At 36.7% G+C, this 25,302-nt stretch overlaps 2 protein-coding genes across 2 annotated transcripts in view; both read left to right on the top strand.

Annotated features, from left to right (window-relative positions):
* The window catches only part of LOC756723 (MAM and LDL-receptor class A domain-containing protein 2), a 67,419-nt gene extending 56,281 nt beyond the window's left edge, over window positions 1–11,138 (top strand). The window contains exons 42-49 of the mRNA XM_030997231.1: window positions 285–385; window positions 826–990; window positions 2,169–2,292; window positions 2,993–3,133; window positions 4,204–4,221; window positions 5,849–5,960; window positions 8,770–8,824; window positions 9,240–11,138. Of these exons, the coding sequence (XP_030853091.1) occupies window positions 285–385; window positions 826–990; window positions 2,169–2,292; window positions 2,993–3,133; window positions 4,204–4,221; window positions 5,849–5,960; window positions 8,770–8,824; window positions 9,240–9,293 (770 nt within the window). The 3' untranslated portion in view covers window positions 9,294–11,138. The remainder of the gene's footprint in view (window positions 1–284; window positions 386–825; window positions 991–2,168; window positions 2,293–2,992; window positions 3,134–4,203; window positions 4,222–5,848; window positions 5,961–8,769; window positions 8,825–9,239) is intronic.
* A 4,201-nt stretch (window positions 11,139–15,339) lies between these two features.
* LOC582334 (paired mesoderm homeobox protein 1) overlaps window positions 15,340–25,302 on the top strand; it is a 29,414-nt gene continuing 19,451 nt past the window's right edge. Inside the window, exon 1 of the mRNA XM_782289.4 lies at window positions 15,340–17,972. Within this exon, the coding sequence (XP_787382.1) occupies window positions 17,546–17,972 (427 nt within the window). The 5' untranslated portion in view covers window positions 15,340–17,545. The remainder of the gene's footprint in view (window positions 17,973–25,302) is intronic.

Genomic DNA, 25,302 nt, shown 5'->3' with positions numbered 1-25,302 from the left:
TTGACATGTTTAGAGAAGACAAAAGTCATGATATGGATTTGAACAGATGGGTTTTTAACATTACTTTGAAAGTGGATAAAGAAGGAGCATTTTGGATGTAGGATATTACAATTAACATAGGGTCAGCCTTATAATCAGAAGAAAAAGCTTCCCTTCTTGCCTCGCGACCATGTACTCTCGCGAAGTTGTTTACTGTGTAAAATTGTACTGCTTCGTTGAAGTTGTTAGTATGCATGTTTGTTCTTTATCGCTATTAAACTTTTTCCACTTTTTTTTCCTTCCAGGATACTATTTGTACACTGAAGCAAGTAATCCGAGAAGAAATGGAGAGCGGGCCAAACTGGCTAGTTATAACATTCAATCAACGATAACGGGACAGTGTGTAGTAAGTGTTTATTTCACATATCTTTTTTGAAAAGCCGGTCTTTCAAAATGTATTTTCTCTTTCTGGGTTGTCACTAATCAAAGCTATTTTCTTCACATGTATTTTATTCAAAATTGGATATTTCGACCGATGTTTTGATTATTTTTCTATCAATGGTGAGTTATGATATACCATTGAATCACTATGTATTACATCACTGGGAATAATTATGTATATTTTGTATTTTATCTCAATACAACAAGGTCATACAAATTTTAATCAACTCAAGTGCAATTTCAATATCTTCTTGTATATCCCCCAAAAATCATGTTCAGGTCACGTTATAAGTTATTGTAATATTTGCACATTTCAATCGGTAATGGACAAGGTCACTGAAACCCCTTTCGGTTGATTTTTCGAAATTCTTAGCGATCATTTATATCTTTTTCATATCTTTTCAGATCCGATTTTTCTACCACATGGAAGGGATAGGTATTGGCACTCTCAATGTATATACCAGGACGTCTATTAATGGCCCGATGACGATGCTCTGGACTAAGGAGAGGGCGATTGGAGGCGAGTGGGTTTACCAGACCATTCCCCTCCGAAGCAGCAGCGACTTCCAGGTATGCTATATAAACACCTGGGGGCGTTTCACAAAGCCTTTTTTTCAATGACAAATGACAAAAATCAGTGACAAATCTGGTGATAACCATCAGAATCAAGGATTTCAGTAGTTTATAACAAAAGCCGTCATTTGTCACTGATGACAAGTTTTGTGAAACGCCCCCCTGGGCCCTGTAACATAAAAAGAAAGTTGCGGGCGTGTGTATATGTGTGTTTTGTCAGTGTGCTCACACACACACGCGTGCGCGCACGCACACACGCACTCACATGCACACATTCATCGGAAAGGATTTACGCCATTGCCATTTTCGTAATGTAGCTAAATTCAATGCACAAGTCTTTGTGAAGTGCCTCAATACAAATTATTTCATTCACCTGATAAGAATATTAGTATTTCAATAGTCAGAATGCAAACTGCATATATCAAGTGTTGCTAGGTAGGTCAAGCCATGATGTTTTTCCAACCTGGCAACAACTAGTGTATGCAGTTTGGAGTATGTCTATTGAAATACTAATATTCTTACCAGGTGAATGAAATAATTTGTATTGAGGCACTTCACAAAGACTTATGCATTAAATTTGGTTACATTACGAAAATGGCCTATTGTACCTTGGCAGTAAATAATAGTAACTTATGGACAGGTAAAATGCATGGTGAAATACAATTAATGACAGCAAGATTGGACATACAATAGATTTTTTTAGATTGATTGTATGGAAACATTTTATATGTTACGAAATGATTCGCAACCACTCACTATATTGAATACATGTGATTAAAATCTCACCGCAAATGTACGATAATTCTACTGCGATCCGATTTTCTAAGAGATTATATTAACATCAGCTATGGGAAATTAAACAAATTTGTAGACCAATATTCTAGCTTGAGGTTATGAATGATGATATAAATACAAAAAATGGCAATTTTATGTTTATATGATTATAAACTTTGTGTCAGCATTTTATCTGCATTATTACAATGTACTGAACGAAAGCGCATTTACGCATATTGAACATGTTGAATCCAAAGTTGACGCCCTTTTCATCATTCCCACGTGAAAAACTATTGCATTCACCTTCTACGGAAAACGAATTCGAATGATAGAATTCAGATTTTGTTTAGTTATGTTCCTATGTCGGTGCTATCAATGTTGATGATTGATGTTAATCACAGGTCATCATTGAAGGCGTGATCGGATATACTACCGATAGCGACATCGGATTGGACGACGTCAGCTTCACGCCCGACTGCGAGCGATTCGTAGGCAACCTGCCAGTTGTTGCTACCGAAGTGAACAGTGAGTTTCAAATGTTTCCTTATCATTATTCATAATCGATTTGTGTTATTAGTCAATGGCGTAGTGGCGAGGTCGCATTTTCGTAGGGACAGTGTTTAACAATAGTCAATTTGGTTTCTGGAGTTTTATACTTTTAGGAGACTGGACATAAGCGAGAGAGAGAGGGGGAGAGAGAGAGAAAGAGAGAGGGGGAGATGGAGAGAGAGAGAGAGAGAGAGAGAGAGAAGGGAGAGGGAGAGAGAGAGAGAGAGAGAGAGAGAGAGGAGGGTGGAGAAAAAGAGCTAGAATTATCTTCAATCCATCAAAGCTTCTATTATGTTCATTTTTCAAAATCATGATTAAGCTGGTCACTTTAATTAATATAGTTTTACAAAAACAGGTCATAGAATTAAAAGAACAGTATATTTATCATACCTTAAAAGCAGAAAACACAACTTCCATTTTCAGTGCTTCAACATTATGCTCCTCCGACATTATTGCTCCGGGCTTTACTCCATCAAAGATTGAGCGTTAGGGTAAGATTAGGGTTCGGGTTACAATGAGGTTAGGATTAGTGTTAGGGTTAGGATCAGGTTTAGTGTTAGGTCTAGGGTTAGAATAAGGAGCACGCTTAGTGTAGGATAATAACCGCGGAGCAATTGTCGCCGGAGCTTGTGTCGTACTCGTATAACGCCATTTTTCTATGTCCTTGTTTCAATAGCCCAGCCCACGGGCCGGACTGTTGACTTCTGTCGAGAGTCAGGAAACGTGTACTGCGCAGCAGATCGTAAGTGTATCGCTGAGGACTTGTTCTGCGACGGTGAAAACGACTGCTCTGACGGATCCGACGAGCTATCGTGCCGTAAGTTAATAAAGCTGTCGCGCACGAGGCGTTAGTGTTCTGACGTAAGGATGCGTCAGTCTCAAGCGCGGTCTTTGATGCGTCATGCAAGGGTGACACTCATACAACAAATGAACGTAACAATGAGCAGTTAAACATTGTTTCGGCGATAAGAGCTATTTTCCTTGACAGGCGTGATTAGCGAAGGTAATGACGCAATCGAAAAGACGGCTCGTGTGCACAAGAACACCAAATAAAATGTATTATTTTGATAACGGCATTGTAAATTTCTTTGTTAGAGAGTCAACTAACAGCTCCAACTATATTTTGAGTACTCTCTAAGCGTACAGGTAAGGAAATCCAACTTTTGGGGAGTCATAGTAGGGATCACTTCGTTTGGTGTGGAAATCCAAACTTTAAAACAATTTTGAATTCCACTCTCTAAAAGTGATTTAATCGCTACTTTGGAGTGGGTTAATCTCCAAAAGACGTTACTCCTAATATATATGTCTCCTCAAAAGTGGCTTTCCTCATTTTTATTAAGAGATAAAGGTAGCCTACTGGAATAATCTTGTTCGCGATATTATTATTAAGCCTGTAAAATCTAATGGGATTTAAGCGGATTCTGTCTTGCCGTTCCGAAGGCCCCAAAAAACACTTTATATCGGGTGTCGTGATATAGTGGTTCATTTACTTGACGTTTAATTCAAGGGTTGAGGGTTCGAATACCAGCCCGGCACTAACGTCCTTAGGCAAGACATGAATTCACATTTGCCGCACTCCATCCAGGTGTGAATCAGTACCTTGTAATCGCTGGGAATAATAATATTCGTAGAGCCCCCAAGGAGGAACAGATGCTGATGAGGCTTCCCAGGGTAAACAAAATAATTATTATTGCCCGAATAATTGTATTATTTTGGGGGAATTATACCCCTCTCCCTCTGTCATTATTATTATTATTATTTCTTTTTACAAAATTACAAGAAGTTAGATAAGATCCTATAATTATGATTTTTGTTTAGTTTATCAACAATAACTAATACATTGTCTGTATCTCTTTCTCTCTTTCTCTTCATTGTTTGTGTGTGCAGCTATCCCGACGAGCGATAGTGAGTATTATGATACTGATAATGAGGGCAACGTATCACGAAACCGTCATAAATGCAAATATAACATTAAAAATAACACTCGTTTCAAGTGGATGTCTGACAGTGAACTTGTACTTACAACGGTTCCGTGAAACTGCCCAGTTGTCGTATAATAGGCATGCACATTAACCAGGAGCCGTTCTAAACTAATGGGTGTGTGTATGTGTGTGTGGTGGGGGGGGGGGGCATGAGCCCCCAAGTCTACTTCTATGGAGCCGCTACTGGACCTATCTTGGACTATCGTTGAATACGTGTCAACGATGACTTTGTAAAAGTTCAATGTCTTTAAAACTTGTACAAATATCACAGAATAAATAAAACCTGTAGGGTGGGCGTCGATTCCGGGGGAGGGACGTTTGCCCCATTTAACAAAGATTTTTTGAAATGTCTATCCTGCAGTCTTGCAGAGCACAAACCTCCTTCTAATTTAACCCCCCCCCCCACCCCTCCTCACACCCTCTTCAAAAGACGTATCGAGGTATTTGTGTATCATACCTAGGAGTGTGCTGGTATATTCGTAAACTTACTTAAATATAGCATGACGGCAACACTGTCATGACCGGAGAAATTACACCAGCATTGCAATCATTCCAGATATGGGATCCCACAATTTGGTGCAGTTTGCTCCATTTTATCATTATGGAAAGGAGCCGAAAGACAGATAATTATTATAAATTCTACATTTGTGTAATTATTACTTAAAAGTTATAAAGGTAACATTGATATACTGATGATAAAGATACTCGGCTCTAACAGGCAATGAAATATTATAGACAGTTTTTATGAATTCAATGATTTATTGTTAGTCTTTTTTCCAAGAGGAAAATACTTATTGTATTATTTGTGGTATTTTCTGTAATCTAATGTTTATGTATTATTAAGAACCCCACGGAAGAATGCATGTATTTTGTTCATATAGCTGAAATGTTATATCCTTTTCTCAAATTACATATAGCAATATATCTCTTCAAAATGAACAGATCCTAGCTCATTATTTGGTATGTATGTACCCGAGTTGTACCCGAGTGAGATTTTTTTTTGTTCTTTTTTTTTTTTTTTGGGGGGGGGGTAATATTATTTAGCTGAAATGATGTAATGTCTGAGAGCTTTTATAACGTGTAAAAAGGGTTTTGAATTTCATCTTGGCTGTTTTGCAAATGAAAATAAGGCCAAACAGACGTGAAATTTGATTTCACATTTTTTAACCAAAATAATTAACATAAATTTGTTCAGTTTGGAAAGATATAGGCCTACTGTTATATTGATTCCAGTTCAGTTATTATTCGGAGTGCATACTGTGATCGGATCTCTATGCATGCAAATACAAATGATACTATACAAAGATACTGGGGGATAAATTCATATCACACATGAAGCACTTGTTAAACATCGAGTATAAGAAAGACAGACAAAATTAATACGGTAGATTGTGTAGTTCAATATATCTATTTTAAAAGTTCCGTTGTTCTGTGTTGTACTTAATTACTGGATACGGATATGAAATACAAACCCAGAAAACAAACAAACGAACACACAAAATTAAACAAACCTGATTATGAGTGCCGGCAACTTAATATTTTCTTGGCAGATACGGGCCTTATCATTGGTTTGAGCGTCACGTTTGGCTTGGCTTTTCTGGTGGCCGTTTCATTAGGCGCTGTATACTTCATCAGGAAGAATCAGAGGAAAACAAGCGATCCGTAAGTAGTTTTAGTTGCCACCTGTTTCTTGGGATCACTCTAGAAAGATAGACTGAGTGCAGGCGCGTACGCAGGATTTTTCAAGGGGGGGGTTTAACATTTATAAATCGGGCCGAAAATTTCGCAACGACTCAGCCAGCCGCTGAATAAGCGGGGGGGGGGGGGGGGGGGGGGGGGGGGGGGGGGTAAGAGGACACATTTTTTTTTTTTGGTCTCGAAATTTGAAAATTTGACATTTTGCTCCGTTGGGGGGGGGGGTAAGGTCAGCTTTTTTAGGTCAACCATGGGAATTTTTTTTTTTTTTTTTTTTTTTTTAATAAAAAATATAAAAATAAAAAAATAAAAAAGGGGGGGGGGGGGGGGGTTTTAGAGAAATTTAGGGGGGGTTTACACACAAAAAATTACCAAAGGGGGGGGGTCTAACCCCCCAAACACCCCCCCTGTGTACGCGCCTGACTGAGTGAATTATTTTTTTACTTCAAGAGTTTCTACAGTTAGCACGATCGCAGCTATTTTCGAAAAATACCAACTCAGGGTTATTTCACACTATGAACATGACGGACAAAGAAAGAGGACAAAATATACAGTTCCCCATTTTACCCTCAACAATTGATGTGGTAGACAAAGGAACATCCCTTCACTGCTATTATGTAAAAATATGTAGAACGTGAATATGCATGTGACACCTGTTCTACATAGTTTTACGTACTAGCAGTGAAGGGATGTTCCTTTGTCTACCACAGCAATTGTTGAGGGTAGAATGAGGAACTGTATATTTTGTCCTCTTTCTTTGTCCGTCATGTTCATAGTGTCAATGCCCTGTGCACATCCCATGGAAATCATGTTCAGATTACGTAATCCCGCATTGGCATGCTCGTACATTTCAATAGGTGACGAACAAGGCTGTTGAAATTACCGTATGTTGATTTCTCGAAAGGAGTGGAGATCATGTTGGTTGATGCTGAAAATTTAAAGGACATTTACATGGCAGGAAGGTGAATTGTGAATTAAGAACTCTTTGGACCACATAAATATATTTTTGTATAAATAGAGGAAAAAAATTTAACAAAATAGTCCTAACATTCCAAATAAAGATGAAAGAAGAAGAACAAAATGATTTCGTGCAACGGTAATCATGACATAAAATGTAATCATGTCTACATCTTGTTTTATGATGTTCTTTGGATGTTCCTTTTAATAGTGTAATTATTTTATTCAGGCACAAAATAGCCAAGAGTTTTAATATTTAGTTTGTTCACTAACGTCTTGAAGCTTTGTAACACTCATCGCCGTTTTCTACATTTGGTATAATTATGTACATGTATAATCTACTGATTTGTTTGTATGTTTATCTTTCCTTTTGAGAGTGAAAATGATTTTAATTTAAATGAATCGAAACCATTGGTTTAGCCAGGGGATCAGGTCTTGTTCGATTTGAAGAAAAAAAAAACGCAAGAAGAAGAAAGAACACATTGTTGTGGTCGAGTGGATACGTCGCCGGACTGTCGATCACAAGGTCCGCGGTTCGAGTCCCGCCGCTGCACTAATGTCCTTTGGCAAGACATTGATCTACATTTTCCACACTCCACCCAGGTGAAGTAAATGGGTACCTGGTAGGAATTTATTCCTTGAAACGCAGCGCGCGTAAAGGCCCGGTCACACAGAGGGGACGCATGGGGGACGCACGGCCGGCGCATGGAAAATTTGCAATTTTGGCCAGTGCGTTGTCGTGCGCCCAACTTTTGTCGAAGCTATACAGCTAGCTGACACCAAATGCATAGCGCGCTGGACGCATACAGGGCGTACACAGGGCGCACACAGGGCGCACACAGGGCGCACACAGAGCGCACATGAAAACAACTTCCACGAATGCACAGCGTGTTGCTAGCGCGCTGGACGAATGGTCCACGCATGCACCGCGTTCTACGACGCACGGCCAGCGCATTGGAAATCGGAAAAGAACGTGTGCCTAACTTTTGTCATAATTTTGGAAAAGCTAGCGAGCTGACACAAAATGCACGGCGTGTAGCTAGCGCGCTGAGCGTATACAGGGCGTGTGCTCCGCGTTTGTCTGGCGCTGGTCTAGCGCGCTCCACGCATGTCTGGCGCTGGTCTAGCGCGCTCCGGCGCATGTCTGGCGTGCCTTTGGCGTGTATATTCATGCGTCGAGCTCGGCGCACGTTTTTGAGCATGCTAAAAAAATCCCGACGCACACAGCGAATGACGACGCATGCATAGCGCTGGTCCAGCGTTGGTCCAGCGCGCTCGACGAACGAGTAACGAATGATGACGCACGCCTAGCGAACGACAACGCACTGGCCCAAATTGCAAATTTCCAATGCGCTGGCCGTGCGTTCCCCATGCGTCCTCCCTGTGTGACCGGGCCTTAACAGCTGCACTGCTAAAGCCAGGGTAATTATGCTGCATTATTGTAGAGCGCTTAGAGACTTCTGACAAAGTAAGTGTTAGGCGCTATATAAGCACTGTAATTATTATTATTATTATTATTATCGTCAGTCAATCGGTTGTTTCGATCAATTGTTTTTGTTGGTTTTACCTGACTGCTATGAAAGCATTGTATACTTGTAATTAAGCACCTAGGGGACCGATGGCTTTAGTCCTCTCCGGGGCACTTGGTAATGAGGATTGATGCGTTACTAAAGACCACGAGCGCATCGACTTGGTTTTGAACCCGGGACCTCCCGGTTACGAGACAACTGAGTCATCGCGCCTCCTACTTCTTCTATAAAACAATGACATTTTTTATTTTAATAATTATGGATTTTTCGTGCTTTGCTTACTTTGACAGTGCAACTACGGGAGCATCCTTCTCGACTGGGATGTCAAATCCAGGATATGCCGGTGTAAGTATATTTTAGTCCATGGTAAAATGATTGTTCCCCACGTGGTCAAATAATCTCGTTAACGATTAAAAATGAAATTATATAATTGCTTTAGTCAGCTATATTATGCAGTTCCACCAGTTCCCTGGAACTCGCTTCCTTCTTACATGAGACTGTTAAAGTTTGAAACAATAGAATCATAGCTTTTTTAATTTTCACCTGTACATTATCTCTCGAACTATTTTCCCCTTCTTTTATGCAAGAGCTTTGGTTTTCCTGAATTCCACGACCATCAGAGTTATATGTTATAAGATTAATTATTGTTTGTCTTACATGATTGTTTTATGTTAACATCCTATTGCCTTAGACAAACAAAAAAGATTATTCTTTTGTAATTGTAGCTTTAATTTGATCATTTTTTAAAAATCATTTGCAGGAAAAACCAAACAACAACGAGATTGCATTCTCAATGGATCGGTCGGATGCTTGATCAGTATCTATGGTAACGGTTGTCAAGGCAACATAAGTATGAGAGTGGTTGGATTATCTCAGTCTGACTTCTTACTACATCTGTGAGATAATGATACAAAATGTCAAGTTTTTATTTCTACGATTAAAATAAAGAACTCCTGTTGATGGGATTCTGGCCCCTGAGGACAATGGCATGTCTAGTTTATATTTACATTTTCACTTCATCTTTAAGATTTATATTCCGTATTACAATGTTTAAATTGTTATAGTATGACCACTTTATCTTTATCATGTTTGTTGTTGCTACATTTTTTTAATGGAATTGGAAAGAAGAACATGAAATTGATTTAGATCTTAAATTGTCCGACACATTAATTTTTCTCCAATACAATCAGCTATCACTGGGTTTGGTTTGGTGTGATGGTTTGTTTTACCTGACTGCTAAGAAAGCACGTGTATATGCTTGTAAGTAAGCAACCAGGGGACCGACGGTTTTAAGTCCTCTCAGGTGGACTTGCTAATGAGGATTCATGCCTTACCAAAGTCTTCGTTACTATTTTGCATAATCCATGTACATGTGGATATCAATTAATAGTGTAAATAAACCTTGATGAATACAAACAAATTCAAATCTAATTTCATATATTGACCCATAGCATTAGATTATTAGGATTATTATTAGAGACATCAACAAAAGATCATACCATATAACGTTCATGTAATACATGCCATGTTTTATATCTTCCTAATCGCTCTCAAATATTAATCTTAACCTATTACGTATGCTGTAAGAAAATGTGTAATGTGGTGGAGAAGTATAAAGTAAGGTGTCCGAGCATAGTCTCGGAAGGAGGGGTGAACTGACATCTTGAGTCCAAATATTAACCTCCTATTTTCTCAATTTGACTCAATTACAGTTAAACATTCATTCACTAGTGGACCCCTATTAAAACAGCATTCGTGCTGATAAGGGCGTTCCATGTCACAAGGGGTAAATAAATAAATACAAATAAAAACCTCTTGGTTCGTTGCATATCCATTTCAAAAAAGGTCAATTGTATTTATGTCACTGACATAAAGGTATCAAAACTACAAAAAGACCTTACCCGAATATTTAAATCAGATCAAGTTCTAAACTCCATGGGGTTGCAGTCTCCCAGCCGCCCCTCCCTTTTTCGTTTGTGCACAGGCCTATAGTTGGGCGTCGACAGCGGGACCCATACAGATTTTTGTTATTTTTTTCTCATATTTATCCGAATGAAAACCTTTTCTTTGTACTCTTGTTTTATTTTTATTTATTTATTGGAAAATCCATGTTTATGCTGACGTGAGTGGCACATGATAATAAAGATGATGATGATGATGATAATAAGAATGATAATAATTAGATTTATATATCACCTTTTCCAGACTATAAAAGGCGCTGTCCTTTGGTATATCAATAAACAAAATAAGAATTGTGCAAGGATGTTTTCAGATGCTTTTTTTAAAGAAATCAAGTGAAGTACTCTTTGTAATAAAAAGCATAAAGGTTATTTCTTAGGCGTCGGGCAATGGATTGAAAGGATTTAAAGCCAGCCTGTTTTCGGGATTCGGAAATGAGGAGGGAAAGAGTTGGTGTAGATCAAAGTGAATATTCTGCTACTGAAAGAGTGAGGAGATGCATAGGAGAATTGTGGTTAACATAGCCTTAAAATTTCAAACAAGAAATCCGGATATTGCTCGTATGATATCAATGCTAATTTGTGTCCATTTATGTACGTAGATTAGTTTCAATCATTAACATACTTGTCAAACAATGATGATTATTATGAGTTTTCTTGGAAGTAAAGTAATCGAATAAATGTATTTTTTGTAAAATTGATTAATTGCTCATGGATTATTTTTGTTTTTGAGGCGCGATTCACACAAACCATAATAATGTACGAAAACACACAAAGTCACGATAATGGAATCTTCTTCAAGAGATTTAATTCTATTCAAGAACGTATCCTTCATAATTATACGAATCGTTCCATATTTTGTTTAGAATTTTAGTGAAATTCTTCAACCATTCGTTGTCTTAGAATTCGTGCGGACTCACCCCCCCCCCCCCCCTCCCCCATACTTTGACCAACACAATATGTTTGTCAGGATAGGATATAAACGTTATAGACTTCAAAAGACACGTGTTATTGGGGGTAGCATGTTTTAATCATTGTGAATGTTGACCTTACTGTACGTGGGCTCTATGTGATATCTTTTCGAGGATTCAATTTTTCCAACTTGCATTTGGGAGTTATGAGAAACCCAATGTCGCCCTCTTGCGAGAATGCACTTCAATATGCTTGTTTTTGTGATAACGGGGATACAAGTTCTAAAATTTTTGAAATCGAAAGAACGTACTTTGCACCTATTCCATTTGTAATGACAATATTTTTGATCTTTAATAGCACATGGGGTTTACCAGATCTTCTAACTGGAAAATAGAAAAGGGACGTAATTATCTTAGGCAACTGCACGACAACATTTTGTTGGCAATCCATTTTATCCCTCAGGACTATATGTTAAATGTCTCTCACTGCCTCCCGGTTATATTGGGAGCATGTGATTGTATTCGATGAAGACTTGCAGAGCAATTCCTGGCCTATAATTATCTTTTCTACGCCCAGCTTTAAACCTTAATTCTCTTCGGGTGCTTAATCAATAGCGTGTTATGATTAATGTTGGTTAAACTTCATGCGTCTTGTTGTGGTGTGCACAATACAGAATCGTTGATATATTTGATATATTTTATCTTTTATAAGGAGTATTTATATTATATTTTTGTTATATTTGTGTTTCTTTGTTTTAATGTATGGCAAACATCTATCCTCATGTTTCAAGTAAAAGTGTGAAATATAATGAACTATGCGGTAAAGGTTTGAAATTTTTACAACTGAATGTTGTTAGTCTTTTAAAATATTATGATGAAATTAAGGCTATTTTGTGTGAAAATGTGATACATGTTTTTGCTTTGAATGAAACTAGACTGGATGACAATATATTCGAGTGTGAAATCCAGATACCTCACTACAATGTTATCCGTAAGGACCGTAATAGAAACGGTGGAGGTGTAGTGACTTATATTCATGAAAGCTTGGGATATGAAGTTTTGAAACATAGTTCATTATCGCGAATGGAAGCAATTGCATTATTGATACGGCAGAAAAACGCCAGTCCCATTGTATTTTTTAATTGGTACAGACCTCCGAATTCTAAAGCGGAGATACTCACTGATTATGAAGACTTTTTAGTGTATGCCAATGGTCTTAATTTTCCTATTATTGTTATGGGTGATATAAACTGTAATACTTTGAAAATCCCATTAGAAGGTGCAACCAAGAAATATATTCAAATCAATGATATATATTGTATGAACCAGATCAATACGGCCGAATATACAAGAATAACTAACAATAGTGCCTCTTTGGTTGATCACATGTTAACTAATTATGATGAAAAAGTTAAGTCATTTGGTGTAATTCATAATGGTTTGAGCGACCATTCCATGAGTTATTTGATATGGAAATCTCCTCAGATACAAAGTTCTGTAAAATATGTTACTTTTAGAAAATCAAAAGGGATTGATAATGAACTATTTAAGTCTGACTTACAAAATAATAATTGGAAGGTTATAGAACGTATTGATGAGTTGAATGAAGCTGTGTGTAAATGGGAAGAGCTGCTGTTGGAAGTTGTGGATAAACACATGCCGTTAAAGACAAAGCGAGTAAGGAAGAAACATTCGCCATGGATAGATGAACCTATATTTAGTCTTATGGATGAAAGGGACAAAACGAAAGACAAAGCAAAGTCAAAACAAGATGGCGAATTGTGGAAAAATTACAAGAAATTAAAGAATAAAGTTACAGCTGAAATTAGAAAAGCTAAACGTAAATATTACTGTGAAAATTTAACTGGAAATCAAAATCGTAGTAAATCTTGGACGTTGTTGTCATCCATAGTCCCTAACAGTCGCTCTTCATCGTCTATTCCTATTATTGAAGGAGATGTCTTGAAAACAGCAAACAAATTTAATAGCCATTTTGCAAATGTCGCTGTTGACACTTTGAATGACGATTCGTCAGAGCAAGATGTAAATTCTAGACTGGACAATCCAGTATCGCCCAATCTAAAACAAGATTTTAAACTTTCTTTTGTTACCGAAGATGAGGTATTAAACGAATTAAGGAAATTCCCAAATAAAAAATCGGTTGGAGTAGATGGTATTTCTCAATTTATTCTTAAGTTAGCTGCTGATGAAATTATTAAACCAATAACATATTTGATAAATAAATCAATCAGAGATGGGGTTGTGCCTGACGTATGGAAAATAGCAAAAATTATACCGTTGCATAAGAAGGGTGACAAGTATAACCCAGATAATTATAGGCCCATTTCGTTATTGCCATGCATCTCAAAGCTTCTTGAAAGAATGATACAGAAACAACTCATTCAACACTTAAATGTAAACGATATTATATCTGCTCACCAATCTGGTTTCAGAAAGAAACATTCAACGTGTACTGCGCTTGTCAAGGTGACCGACGACTGGTTAAACGCAATGGACCAGGGACAATACACAGGGTCAGTCTTTGTTGATCTACAAAAAGCATTTGATTTGGTGGATACTGAGATACTGTTACAAAAGCTCTTACTATTAGGCGTCACATGTGAATCGCTTCAATGGTTCAGGAGCTATTTGGTTGATCGAAAGATAGTGACTTGTATTAATGATGTAGTTTCTGATGCATTACCATTGACTGGTGGGGTGCCGCAGGGCTCTCTACTAGGCCCTTTATTGTTTGTCATATTTATTAATGATATGCCTCATTCTTTTGAAAAATGTAAAATACATCTATATGCTGATGACACTGTGTTATATTACTCCCATAAGAATCCGTCTGTTGTACAGTCAGTTCTCAACGAGGAACTAGCTCGATTAGATACATGGATATCTCGGAATAAACTGAAGATTAACTACAGCAAGACCGTGGGTATGTTAATTGCAACAAAAAATTTGCTGAAAAAACAAGATAAATTAGTTTTGAAAGTTCGAGGGAGAGATATAATCCAAATGCATAACACAAAATACCTAGGGGTAATTATTGACTCAGAATTGAAATGGAACATTCATATTGACAACATGTGTAAGAAAATTGGAAAAATGGTTGGATTTCTTGGTCGATTGAGACATTATGTAAATGAAACTAATTTGAAAATTATATATCAATCTGTTATTCTCCCGCATTTTGAGTATGCAGACAATGTGTGGTCGTCATCTTCTGATAAATATCTTGATCGGTTACAGAAACTACAGAATAGAGAGGGGAGGATCATTTTGAAGATAAATCGGCAGTCATATATATCCAATCAACAATTGCATGATATCCTAAAATGGGATACTTTGTCCCTACGGCGTACTAAACACATGCACGTTATGATGTTTAAAATACTGCATGGCCAGACTCCAAATTATATAAATGAAAATGTTTCTTTTAGAGTTACTAGATACTCACTTCGTAGTCAATTTAATCTTGCCCTTCCTAAACCCAGGACAAATTACTGTAAAAGAACCTTTGTATATAGAGGCTCAGTATTGTATAACGGATTACCATTGGCCTTACGCAACTGTAATACATTGTCTTCATTCAAGAGACTTTTGAGTTGTTTATAAGTTTACTTCACACAATTCTCTTTCTATAAATACCAGTTTCTTTTCTCTATACTGTCTGTCCTGGATATTTAATTTCTTACTATATTTTGCTTGAGAATTTATGTTTTGCCATTTTTCTTTGTCGTTTTTCTTTGTCGTTTGTTAATATATATTGTTATTTATTGTATTGTTTTACTGTATCATTTCTGGTCCCCATGGAAGACCAGCGGTATCATAATGATACCGCTGAATATGGGCTATCCAGCCGTTTATTTTATCTTGTTATTCATTATTCTATTTGTTATTATATTACTGAATGCATGATGTCTTTTATACGGAAATTAAACAAACAAACAAACAAACAAACGAGTGACTTCGGGATATCAAGTATATGCAATGGGTTTGTTTCGTCAACAAATATGTATCATTAAAATTTCTGAAAAAGTCAGTTAGTTCCAGGCAAACAAATTCAAGCTACTAACTTACAATATGCAAACTCTGATTGTTGCGAGAGTGGTATAGCCTATATTGTTTACGCTAAATAGACAACAGTTATCAGGCTTATCAGACGCAAGCATATGCTTTAAGGAGTTACGACGTCTTTTTTCTTGTGTTGTATATTAAGTTCAAGAAATTACACCAGCGTAGACCAAAACAATTAGAAATTAGATTAACGAAGAAGATTAAAGTTTATCACATTTTCTATAATCGGGAGAAATGTCATCGGACGTATATCTATATATTTCTTTCAATATGAAGAAAGAGAAGAGCAATACGATTATAGCTAGTACATGCAGGTTTTTCTTTGAATCTTTGAATCATAATCATTGTATTGGCAATACCCCGCCATGATATCCTGAATAGCACCTCCGCCCTCTCTCGTTTAAAACTACACCAAGTGCTTCGGCGAATGAATAAAGATAGCGTCATCTGATTGGACAAATATCGCTTTGCGTCATGTCACGTCATCGAAACGAAGAAATGTGTTAACCAATGATGAGCGTGCATTAACGAGAAAGGGGGGAAAGATGAGTTAAAGACAGAGGAAGGATGAGTAAAAGACAGAAGACGAATAATGAAGTGTTTTTAAGTAGCAGAAAGGAATATTTAATTAAAACATAATCATTATTATTTTATTAACGTTTTACAGAAAGTATCGACGAATGGAATTTCACATCGAGCATAATAAATGTAAGGTGGTGTCCAATCACAATTCAAGGAGTAGACATATGTTTCTTCAGAAAAAACACGACTCTCTACTACAAAGTGGTGTATCAAGCATATGGTGCAGTCAGCATACACCCCCTCCCCCTACCTTTGCTTTTCAAAACCGAAGACCCAACGGTAACAACAACAACAACAACAATGCAAACAGGCAATCCCCGCCATATGGAGCCCCCCGCCCTTCCCCCAAACCAATACAAATTTCGGATACGCTACTGTTAGTAGTTCTTCTCTCATATTCTTGTACTCTCTTCGATCTAAAGTATACTTCATCACTCTCCTTGTAGCTCACTTTCTTCTTACCACATAGAGTGTTATTAACTTCAGTCGTGCCTGGATGTGTGTGTGTCCGCTGTTGCGAAAGACGCTCACAACTTTCATCTTGCTCGCGCGCCTTCGTCGTTTCGGCTAGTCTCGCATCAAGTGCCTTCAAGCAAAAAAGAAGGCTTGAATTTATTTAAAAGAAGCCCTCTTTGCCTGGTGGCAAAGCCGACTATTCATCTTCCTTGTCAAAATTTTCATCAGCATCTCCGGTCGGACGCGAAGGGCCGTGTTTCTAGATCCTCCTTAATTCCTCGCTAAGCGTCAGAGGCTAAACGCTTTTATTTTTCGGATCACTCTTCTCCAAAGTTTCGCTCAGCCCTCCCTCCCTGTCTCTCTCACTGACACTCTCTTCCTCATCACCTGTATCTGATGCCCTGCTCGCATTCGGGACTTCGGAAGGAACGGATTCCGATTCAGGCGAAATTTGATCATAGCTTTTATCAGATTTGCACAAATTTAATCAAAACGATATTCATCTGATTTTCGGGGTCAGCGATCGGGGACATCAACAAATTCAAGTTCATCATCGTTTTGTCTTCCGGAAATGACAATTCACACGCCGAATAGCCTGTTTGACTTTGCGTGATTATGTAACTTTTGTTTATATTTTTCCGTCTCCTTCGAATCTTCGTGAAGTGCATGTCAAATGACTTGCTACCTAATTGACACAGAAAATAATTTCGAGTTCGATAATTTTCACGAGATTTCTTTTTCACGGTTGATATGAACAAAGATTAAATTATAATCCAAACCGTTCAACCATTTTTTTCATGACAATCCTCCACGCTGGAAAAATTGATAGCTTTTGAAAACGTGAAATGAGTATTATACCTCTATAGGCTAATCTCATTTTTGCTGCAAGACTTTACAATTAACAAATATGTTTCAAAAGAATATAACAGAAGCATCTATAATTGCCACTATGCTGTATTGAACAGTAAAGTTGCTATTCAACTTTTGCTTTCAGAGAAATAAACTGCGCTATCTTCATCATTTGCATAGATTGTTGATAAATTAGTACAGAGACGACTACACAAACACTCACAATGATGATGGACACAGCCATGCACGGCGTCGCCGAAGGTTTCGGCGTCTCTACCTCCCAATCGCAGGCTCACCAGTCCGCGGTAGCAGCACACAGTCAACACAACCAACACCATCACACTTTGCATCAGCACCAGCAACTCGCGCTCCACCAGCGGACCGATGCCTCCTTACAAGCCGAAGCAGCCGGCGTGGACGTCAATGGACTCACCCCCTCCGATGCCGTAGCCGCCGCGGCTCTCGGTGCGACTGGTTTAGGCGGTCATCATCACCATCATCATCAGCATCATAATGGTGGCCGAGGGTTCTCGGTGTCTCATCTTCTAAACCTGCAGGATGTAAGCGGGTTTGGCGATCACGGTCACGGTGATGGGATGGGAGGCATGCCCGTCAGAGACGGCTCACCCAGCGGGATCATGTGCGGTGATGGTATGTTTATCTATATTTTTACATCAATTATACTTTTAAATAATGATTGTGCCGTGTTTTTCAGAAGTTATAATTCTGATAATAGTTTACTAAGTGTGGATGATAACCCAGTGGCTATCACTCGGTTTTATCTCGACCTAAAAACAGAAAATTAACAATTTGTTCCCCTTCCCCTCGAGTCTATAACCTCAATATAATTATAATTTCTAGGGATGTTTCTCACTAAAATACTTTCTCACTATTTATTTAAATAAAAATGTCAATTACAAAAAGTCCTCTCTTCAAGTTACTTTGGGCTCTGACATTCGTTTTGTTTACTTGGTTAAGTGTTTACCACAAAACTACTTATGCGAGTTCGCGTTGCCAAATCAAGGCACCTTTACCCCAATCAAGAAAAGAAGATTTTTCTTCGTCTTCTATATATATATATTTATTTAAAAGAGATTTGTGTATTGAATATGGCCTAGAGATTTTGCGTGCATTACACAATAATTTATGTTCTTTATATCAAGTTGTACCAATTTTTACTTGATGGCAGAAACATAATCACGGGAATCAGGATATGCATAAATCATATACAAATATAACAATCCATACATTATTTCAAAAGATCGTAATCTTTCGATTTATTTGATTCATAGTGTTTCATGACTAATATATGATAATAATGATAACAAATAATGAAACAAAGTCCTTCCAGTGACATGGATAAAGTATTGTAATTGCTAATACAAGATTTGAGGAAAAAAAGAATTGTAAAAATTACATAATGCGTTCACAACATTAATGTGAAAGCTTCGTTTACATCGGAAGTTCTTTCTCTCTATTTGATATCACAAATATGACATTATATACATCAACATTATACATGAAGTATTCTAGATATTCAACAGGGTATACAAAAGCATTTCTTCGCCTTATCAAGATACCATTATTTGTTAACTGCTGTTGCTGCTGCTGATACTACTACTACTACTACTACTACTACTACTACTACAACAACAACAGCAACAACTACTACAACAAAAACAACACAAACTACTACTACTACTACTATTACTACTACTACTACTTCTACTACTACTATTACTACTACTATACCTACCTCTTCTACATCTACTACTACCACTACTACTACTAGTACAATCATCACTACTTCTACAACTACTACTTCTGCACTTTAAAAAAACTCGTAATACTACTATTCCTGAACAACTAACTTTGTTTCAAACGTCAACAAATTTACCAATACAATAAAGAGGTTTAAATTTCACTTAATGATTTTGTTTTTGGTAAAATGATGAAGTAAAACAATAATTTGACCTGTTGGAACAACGGAGAATCGATATCGTCTGATTGGTTACAGATTACTTTTAAATATGGACCCTTTCATTTTCTGTACTTTTTTTCCTCAATATTCATTTCATTAAAAAAAAACAATTTAGGTATTTTTTTTCAAAATAATTTACCATGTAAGGACTTGAATGAGAAATGATAAACAATTACATTTAGAATTAAACTGCGCGATATCATTATTGTAAATGGTGGCCTTCCATACTTAAGTACCGCATCAAATGCGTACAGTAATAATAAGTTATTTTTCACCGTGACTGTTAAAAAGTACATTTATGTTACAATCAGTTACCAGTATGATACAACTAGGATGCCGAAAATTGAAATTGTGGTAGAAAAAATAATGCAGCAATACTGGAATGTAGCTGCGAGTACAGCTCACTTTCCACAGTAGTATAACACAGAACAAATATGACGGAGATATAACAGAAATGAAACATAAACGGGGATATGATGAAACGTATATAATTTATATGATGAAACATAATCATTATAACTGAGATATGATGAAACATAATCATTATAACTGAGATATCACTCAGAAGCCCAATTCAGTTAGATTATGCATCTAACATGTCGAAACGTCATTAGTAATGATGGGAATACATTGGTACGGCCATTTAAAGAAGGAGTCCTATCGATTGGAATTCGCTGAGAGAAAAGCCACTGCAAAACCCATTATTCCCACCAGTAAAAGTGACATAACAGATACTGGTTACCGAGAAATAAGTAACATATGCATTTTAGCGGACTATGTGAGAATAACTCTGTATTCGTCTACCTTTTCATTGGTTAAAAAGATACGTGTATTTCTTTATGGTTATGTACAGTCACATAGTATGTATTACTTATGCAGCTTTGTAGAAACACATGAAATGTTGTTGTTGCTGCTGTCGTTGATGTTATTATCATTATTATTACTTTGATTATTAGCAATAGCAGTAGTAGTGGTAGTAGTAGTAGTAGTAGCAGTAGTAGTAGTAGTATTAGTACATGTAGTAGTAGTAGTAGTATAGTTGTGGTAGTAGTAGTAGTAGTAGTAGTGGTAGTAGTGGTGGTACTAGTAGTAGTAGTAGTAGTGGTAGTAGTGGTGGTAGTAGAAGTAGTAGTAGTAGTAGTAGTAGAAGTTGTAGTAGGAGTAGTTGTAGGAGTAGTAGTAGTCATGGTAGTAGTAGTACTAGTAGTAGTATTATTATTAGTAGTAGTAGTATTAGCAGTTTCTATTGACATCATCTTCATTATTATTATCATTATAAGAAGTAGTAATATTGTTTTTATTATTATCATTATTATAATTATTACTACTACTACTATTACTACTACTAGTACTTCTGCTAATACTACTACTATACTACTACTACTTCTACTTCTGTTGCTGTTACTACAACTGTCATCGTTTTCATGATCAATATGATTGTTACCGTCGTTATCATTAATTTTGCTGATAAAATATTATTAGCATTATTGTTATCATTGTCCTAACTTTATATTTATATTATTCTTTTCCTTATTATTTTGCCTATCATCTGTAAAATCATCCATTCATGCATTTTTTTTTGTTACCTTCGATGGAGCTAGAAATAAACAGTGTCACGGGATATCTGTCCAGTAACCATGGTAACATATATTAACTAGCGCATAAATTGAGCCAAAGTTATGTCTAAATATAAGAGAAACAGGAATGTTTAATTATGAATCAAGGCCAATATTACACAACAGTTGACGTAATGATCTTTAATTAATTTGGTTTGAAAAGGAACCAAGGAAACCACAGGACTTCAATTTACAAAACTAGAAGGGATGGTAATTAATGATGATAATGGTAATAATGGTAGCACTAATGTTTAGCGCTCATAACGGAAAGTGCGGAAGGCGCTTTATTATTGGCCGAATTTTGTTCTTTGTTTTCTAAACATTTTGATCAGATTTTAGGAATTTAAAAAATGCAATATTCATATCATACAGCAATTATAAAAACATGACATCAACGAAAGGATAAGACACATCGGATACAGTAAGCAAATAACACATGTATAAGCCCAGTAAATTCAAAACTGGTGAAAATTATTATAATGAGTTAGTGTATAGTTGAATTAATGAATGATATACTGTTAACAACTGAATTATTAAAACCCTTGTAAATTTGATTTTTTTTGTGTGTGTGTGTATGTGCACGCATGCGTGTGGGTGTGCGTGTGTGTGTGTGTGTGTGTGATTCGTAACTAAAGAATGAAAGGTTGACTGGTTGAATTAGGGCCTCTGTTTAATACCATTGGATGTATAAGCTTTATTTTTCACATTCTCAAGAAACCTAAATCAGGACAAATCAATTTTTGCATACTTATTTTTTTTTACAAAACTTGGTAAGGGTATAAATAATTTCGTTGTTACCTGTACATCTTCTGTTCTTTTACGAATATATATTTGTTCATATCATTAATAGACATGCACTTTATCCCAAACTACATATATATATATATATATATATAGTGCATAGTACAGTATGCGGAAACACTCAGGCATTTGGAGGATTCATTTGCATGTAAAAACATTGTTAGCAAATTCATTAGTAGGGCATATGTGCACTGGTAGCTTAATCAAGGGGTAGATGGCGCATAGGGTATTGTTTTAGCACTAGATGAAGCAGACTGGATGGCCGTCCAATGGAAAAGCAGCCAGTATCATCAGCATCATCAGTGTTTCGTCAAGATGAGACTGCACTTTCTCCTCCATTCACTGTTCTGTTCATATCATCATATCATCACCCCTGAACCATATACCTGAGATGCACTTTCGATTTTTTCTTTCTGGTCTCCCTCCATGCAAAATGCTATTGGTGGGACATGCTGGAGGGGCGGTGTAGGACAGCGGGTTTCCAATTAAGCATCCACGGGAGCCGACACGGCGGTAAACCTCACACAGGGCCGCTCTCTCACCAATCCATACACCACGTGTTGAAAACCGGGACTATAAGCACTCCGCCCTGATCGTTTTTAAATCCCGCAATTGATTTTTTCCCCTACTTGTCGCCGAATTATTGCTCTGTAATCTAATTAGCCTTAACCTTGAAATTGGTCTCCATAAATATCCCGCATGAAGTTATGAAATATTTCGACATGGCATTCCAAAAGTTGATCTCTTTATTTAATGAGACATTAATATCAATATTAGACTACTTATGTCGACACGAACAATAATTCATGCAGTTTTGTGTAGTGCTAATAGTAATACAGTGTATTTGAGCCTTCTCCTCCCTCCACATATCCATCCATTCTCTTCTCCTCCCCACTACCTCCATCTCTTTCCGGCCTTATCTTTCTCTCTACCCCTCTCACTCCCCTTCACTCCCACTTCTCCCCTCCCCTCTACCCCCTCCATCTACTATTCTCCAATATAAGGTTCATTCAATAACCCTTTTCAAAGGAAGTTTTAATCTTTATATAATAAGTAAATTGATGTACTGACAACCTTCCCCGGACATATGTTTATTTAACATTTCTTTGATTTTATTTTATTGGTAGCAAGGTGCATTATATCATTCGAAATGTTTTCTTTTAAAGAATTCGTATATTTTACTACAATAAATGAATTAGAATAACGTTTCACATTGTAGTATTAATAAATGATATCACACATAATATTAATATTAATAATAATAATAATAATAATAATACCTCTGAGTAGCAAGATGTATAATGACATTCTAAATTGGCGTTATGATTTATTCTACTCCAAAGATTATAATTATTAGGATAAGGCTACACCCTGTAGTACTACACAAACTACTGTATATCACGAATACCAGTACCACCACCACTACTACTACTACTTCTACTACTACTACTACTACTACTACTACTACTACTACTACTACTACTACTACTAATGATAATAATAATATCACTGAGTAACTTGTCATTAGTCTCATTTATCCATTGTACCTGGTAACCGATTCCATATGGACATAAAACGTACGCAATGATGAGTTGACTCAAACTGTATACACGTAAATCACAAAGACATAATCGGTACAAATTATTATAGGCCTAAGGGACAATGTCATATTCATTCACAATAACTTTCTCATTCTACTCATTCTAAAACTATGATCTGCCACATTCCTAAGCAGGGCACGGATAAAGCTTCCAGATAACAAGAACATCTACACTATTTCCGTGACCGATTGAAATATCTATTTAAAAAAAAGAATATAATTGCAAATGTTTCCCCATTATGAAAATGTATTGTGCTATGTTTGTTTGTTTGTTTTGTTTTCAATTGAAACACCTCTGTACACCTTGTATTAGTAGTAACAGACATTGCAATCAAACATTAACAGACATTGCAAACAAACTACGGGAACAGTAATTATTGTCATGATTAGTAATCGCTCATTGTTTATAAGCCCTGATTAAATGCAAGTAGAATATAGAAAAAGTACTATGAAATATTTTGGCCAAATGTATCCGTTTTTTTGAAATTCTGATTAAAGCCACGGGGAAAAAAACTCATGGGGTAATTATAAACACTAAACTTTAATGTAAGAAATGGCGGCTTGGGCAGATTCCGTGTACGACCGGACAGCCATGTGGTTGCGCATTCATTTCGCCGTCCGTCTTGAGATGGCGAGCGAAAGTCGGATAATTAAAAGAATATCGAGTTTCCTTTTTCAATTTGTCGACAGGAAGCTGTTGAGTGTCACAGACGGAAATTGATTTCCGAGCGGTGTCCGACGTAAGAAGAATTTCGATGGATATGAAAAAAACAATTTAATGTCGTCTTTTATTCTTTTGTCTTTTTTAAATATTTCGAAATTGCGTTTTTATGCTGGCTCTTTCAATATGATCCAGGAAAATTTAATTCTATTTTGAAGGATTTGTCGGAGACTTTTAAAATGCCTTGCGTTTTATCTCTGAATCGGAATGTTGTAACTTGCTTATTAAATTTATGACTAAATGTTTCAATCATCTTCTCTCCAAACTCCCTATATTCGTCGCTCTTCCCCATCTCACTCTATATCTTCAAACCCCCCCCCCCCCTCCCCTCCAACAGGCTAAACGCTCTCTCTCTCTCTTCATTATTTTGAAACCCTCTCTCATCCAATCATCGTCTTATTTCTATAACCTGACCGTTTTTTATTCTTGTTTTGAAATAAAATTCATGAATATAAGAGCAACACAGCATTATTTTCCCCTCTTATATCTCTTCTTGTCATCTCATTCACTGTGCGCCTAAACGGAGTTATAACATCAAAGGATGAAGGAGCTCATAAATCTAACAATAGAAATCTTAATCTTTATCTTTACCTTTACCCGAGATTCTGGAAGAATACTGTATAGTCTCAGCAGTTCCGGTTCGAGCTCATGTTCTCATCCTTAATATAATACTAGTATGGTGCATTGGCGATTGTTCTATACCTACTAGTATGTTTGATTTTTATAATTATGTGGGTTATTGACATAATAATTCTAATGCGGATTTATACAGTGCCAACATGGGGAGAAGAAAAAAAAGTAAAATGCAAATTTCTTCCACTCGTTTCGAACTTCACTGAGCTGAAGAATGATGATTATCTCATAGATTTGCACTTTCCCCTTCTCCACTGCCTCTCTGCCCTCTCCTCAATCTGTAATCATAATCATTGGCTGATTCATCACACGGCGTAGTGTACTATTGTCTGCTCCTCAGACAAGATGGGACTACCCTGAGTCTTAAAGAGAAGGTTGGGTTCTGGGAAGATGCAAACTGATTTGTGAGCTTTTTCATTCTTTTTAGGCTAGTGTGGGAGATTACCATAGCATATCAATTTGAATTTATATCAGGTAATGTTTGATTTCACATGTATTTATTGTATTGTAATGTTTTTATCAATTTGTAAATCTCGAGCTGCGAGATGATTTTCAATAAAACAAACCATTATATAATAGAATGTCACATGATAAGACTTGCTCTTTAAATATCCTCATACTCGAAATGT

The sequence above is a fragment of the Strongylocentrotus purpuratus genome, unplaced genomic scaffold, assembly GCF_000002235.5.
Source record: "Strongylocentrotus purpuratus isolate Spur 01 unplaced genomic scaffold, Spur_5.0 spur5_scaffold_4, whole genome shotgun sequence".
Classification (NCBI taxonomy): Eukaryota; Metazoa; Echinodermata; class Echinoidea; order Camarodonta; family Strongylocentrotidae; genus Strongylocentrotus; species Strongylocentrotus purpuratus.
Note: the sequence above shows the minus strand (reverse complement) of the source record. Positions and strands in the feature narration are given on the sequence as shown.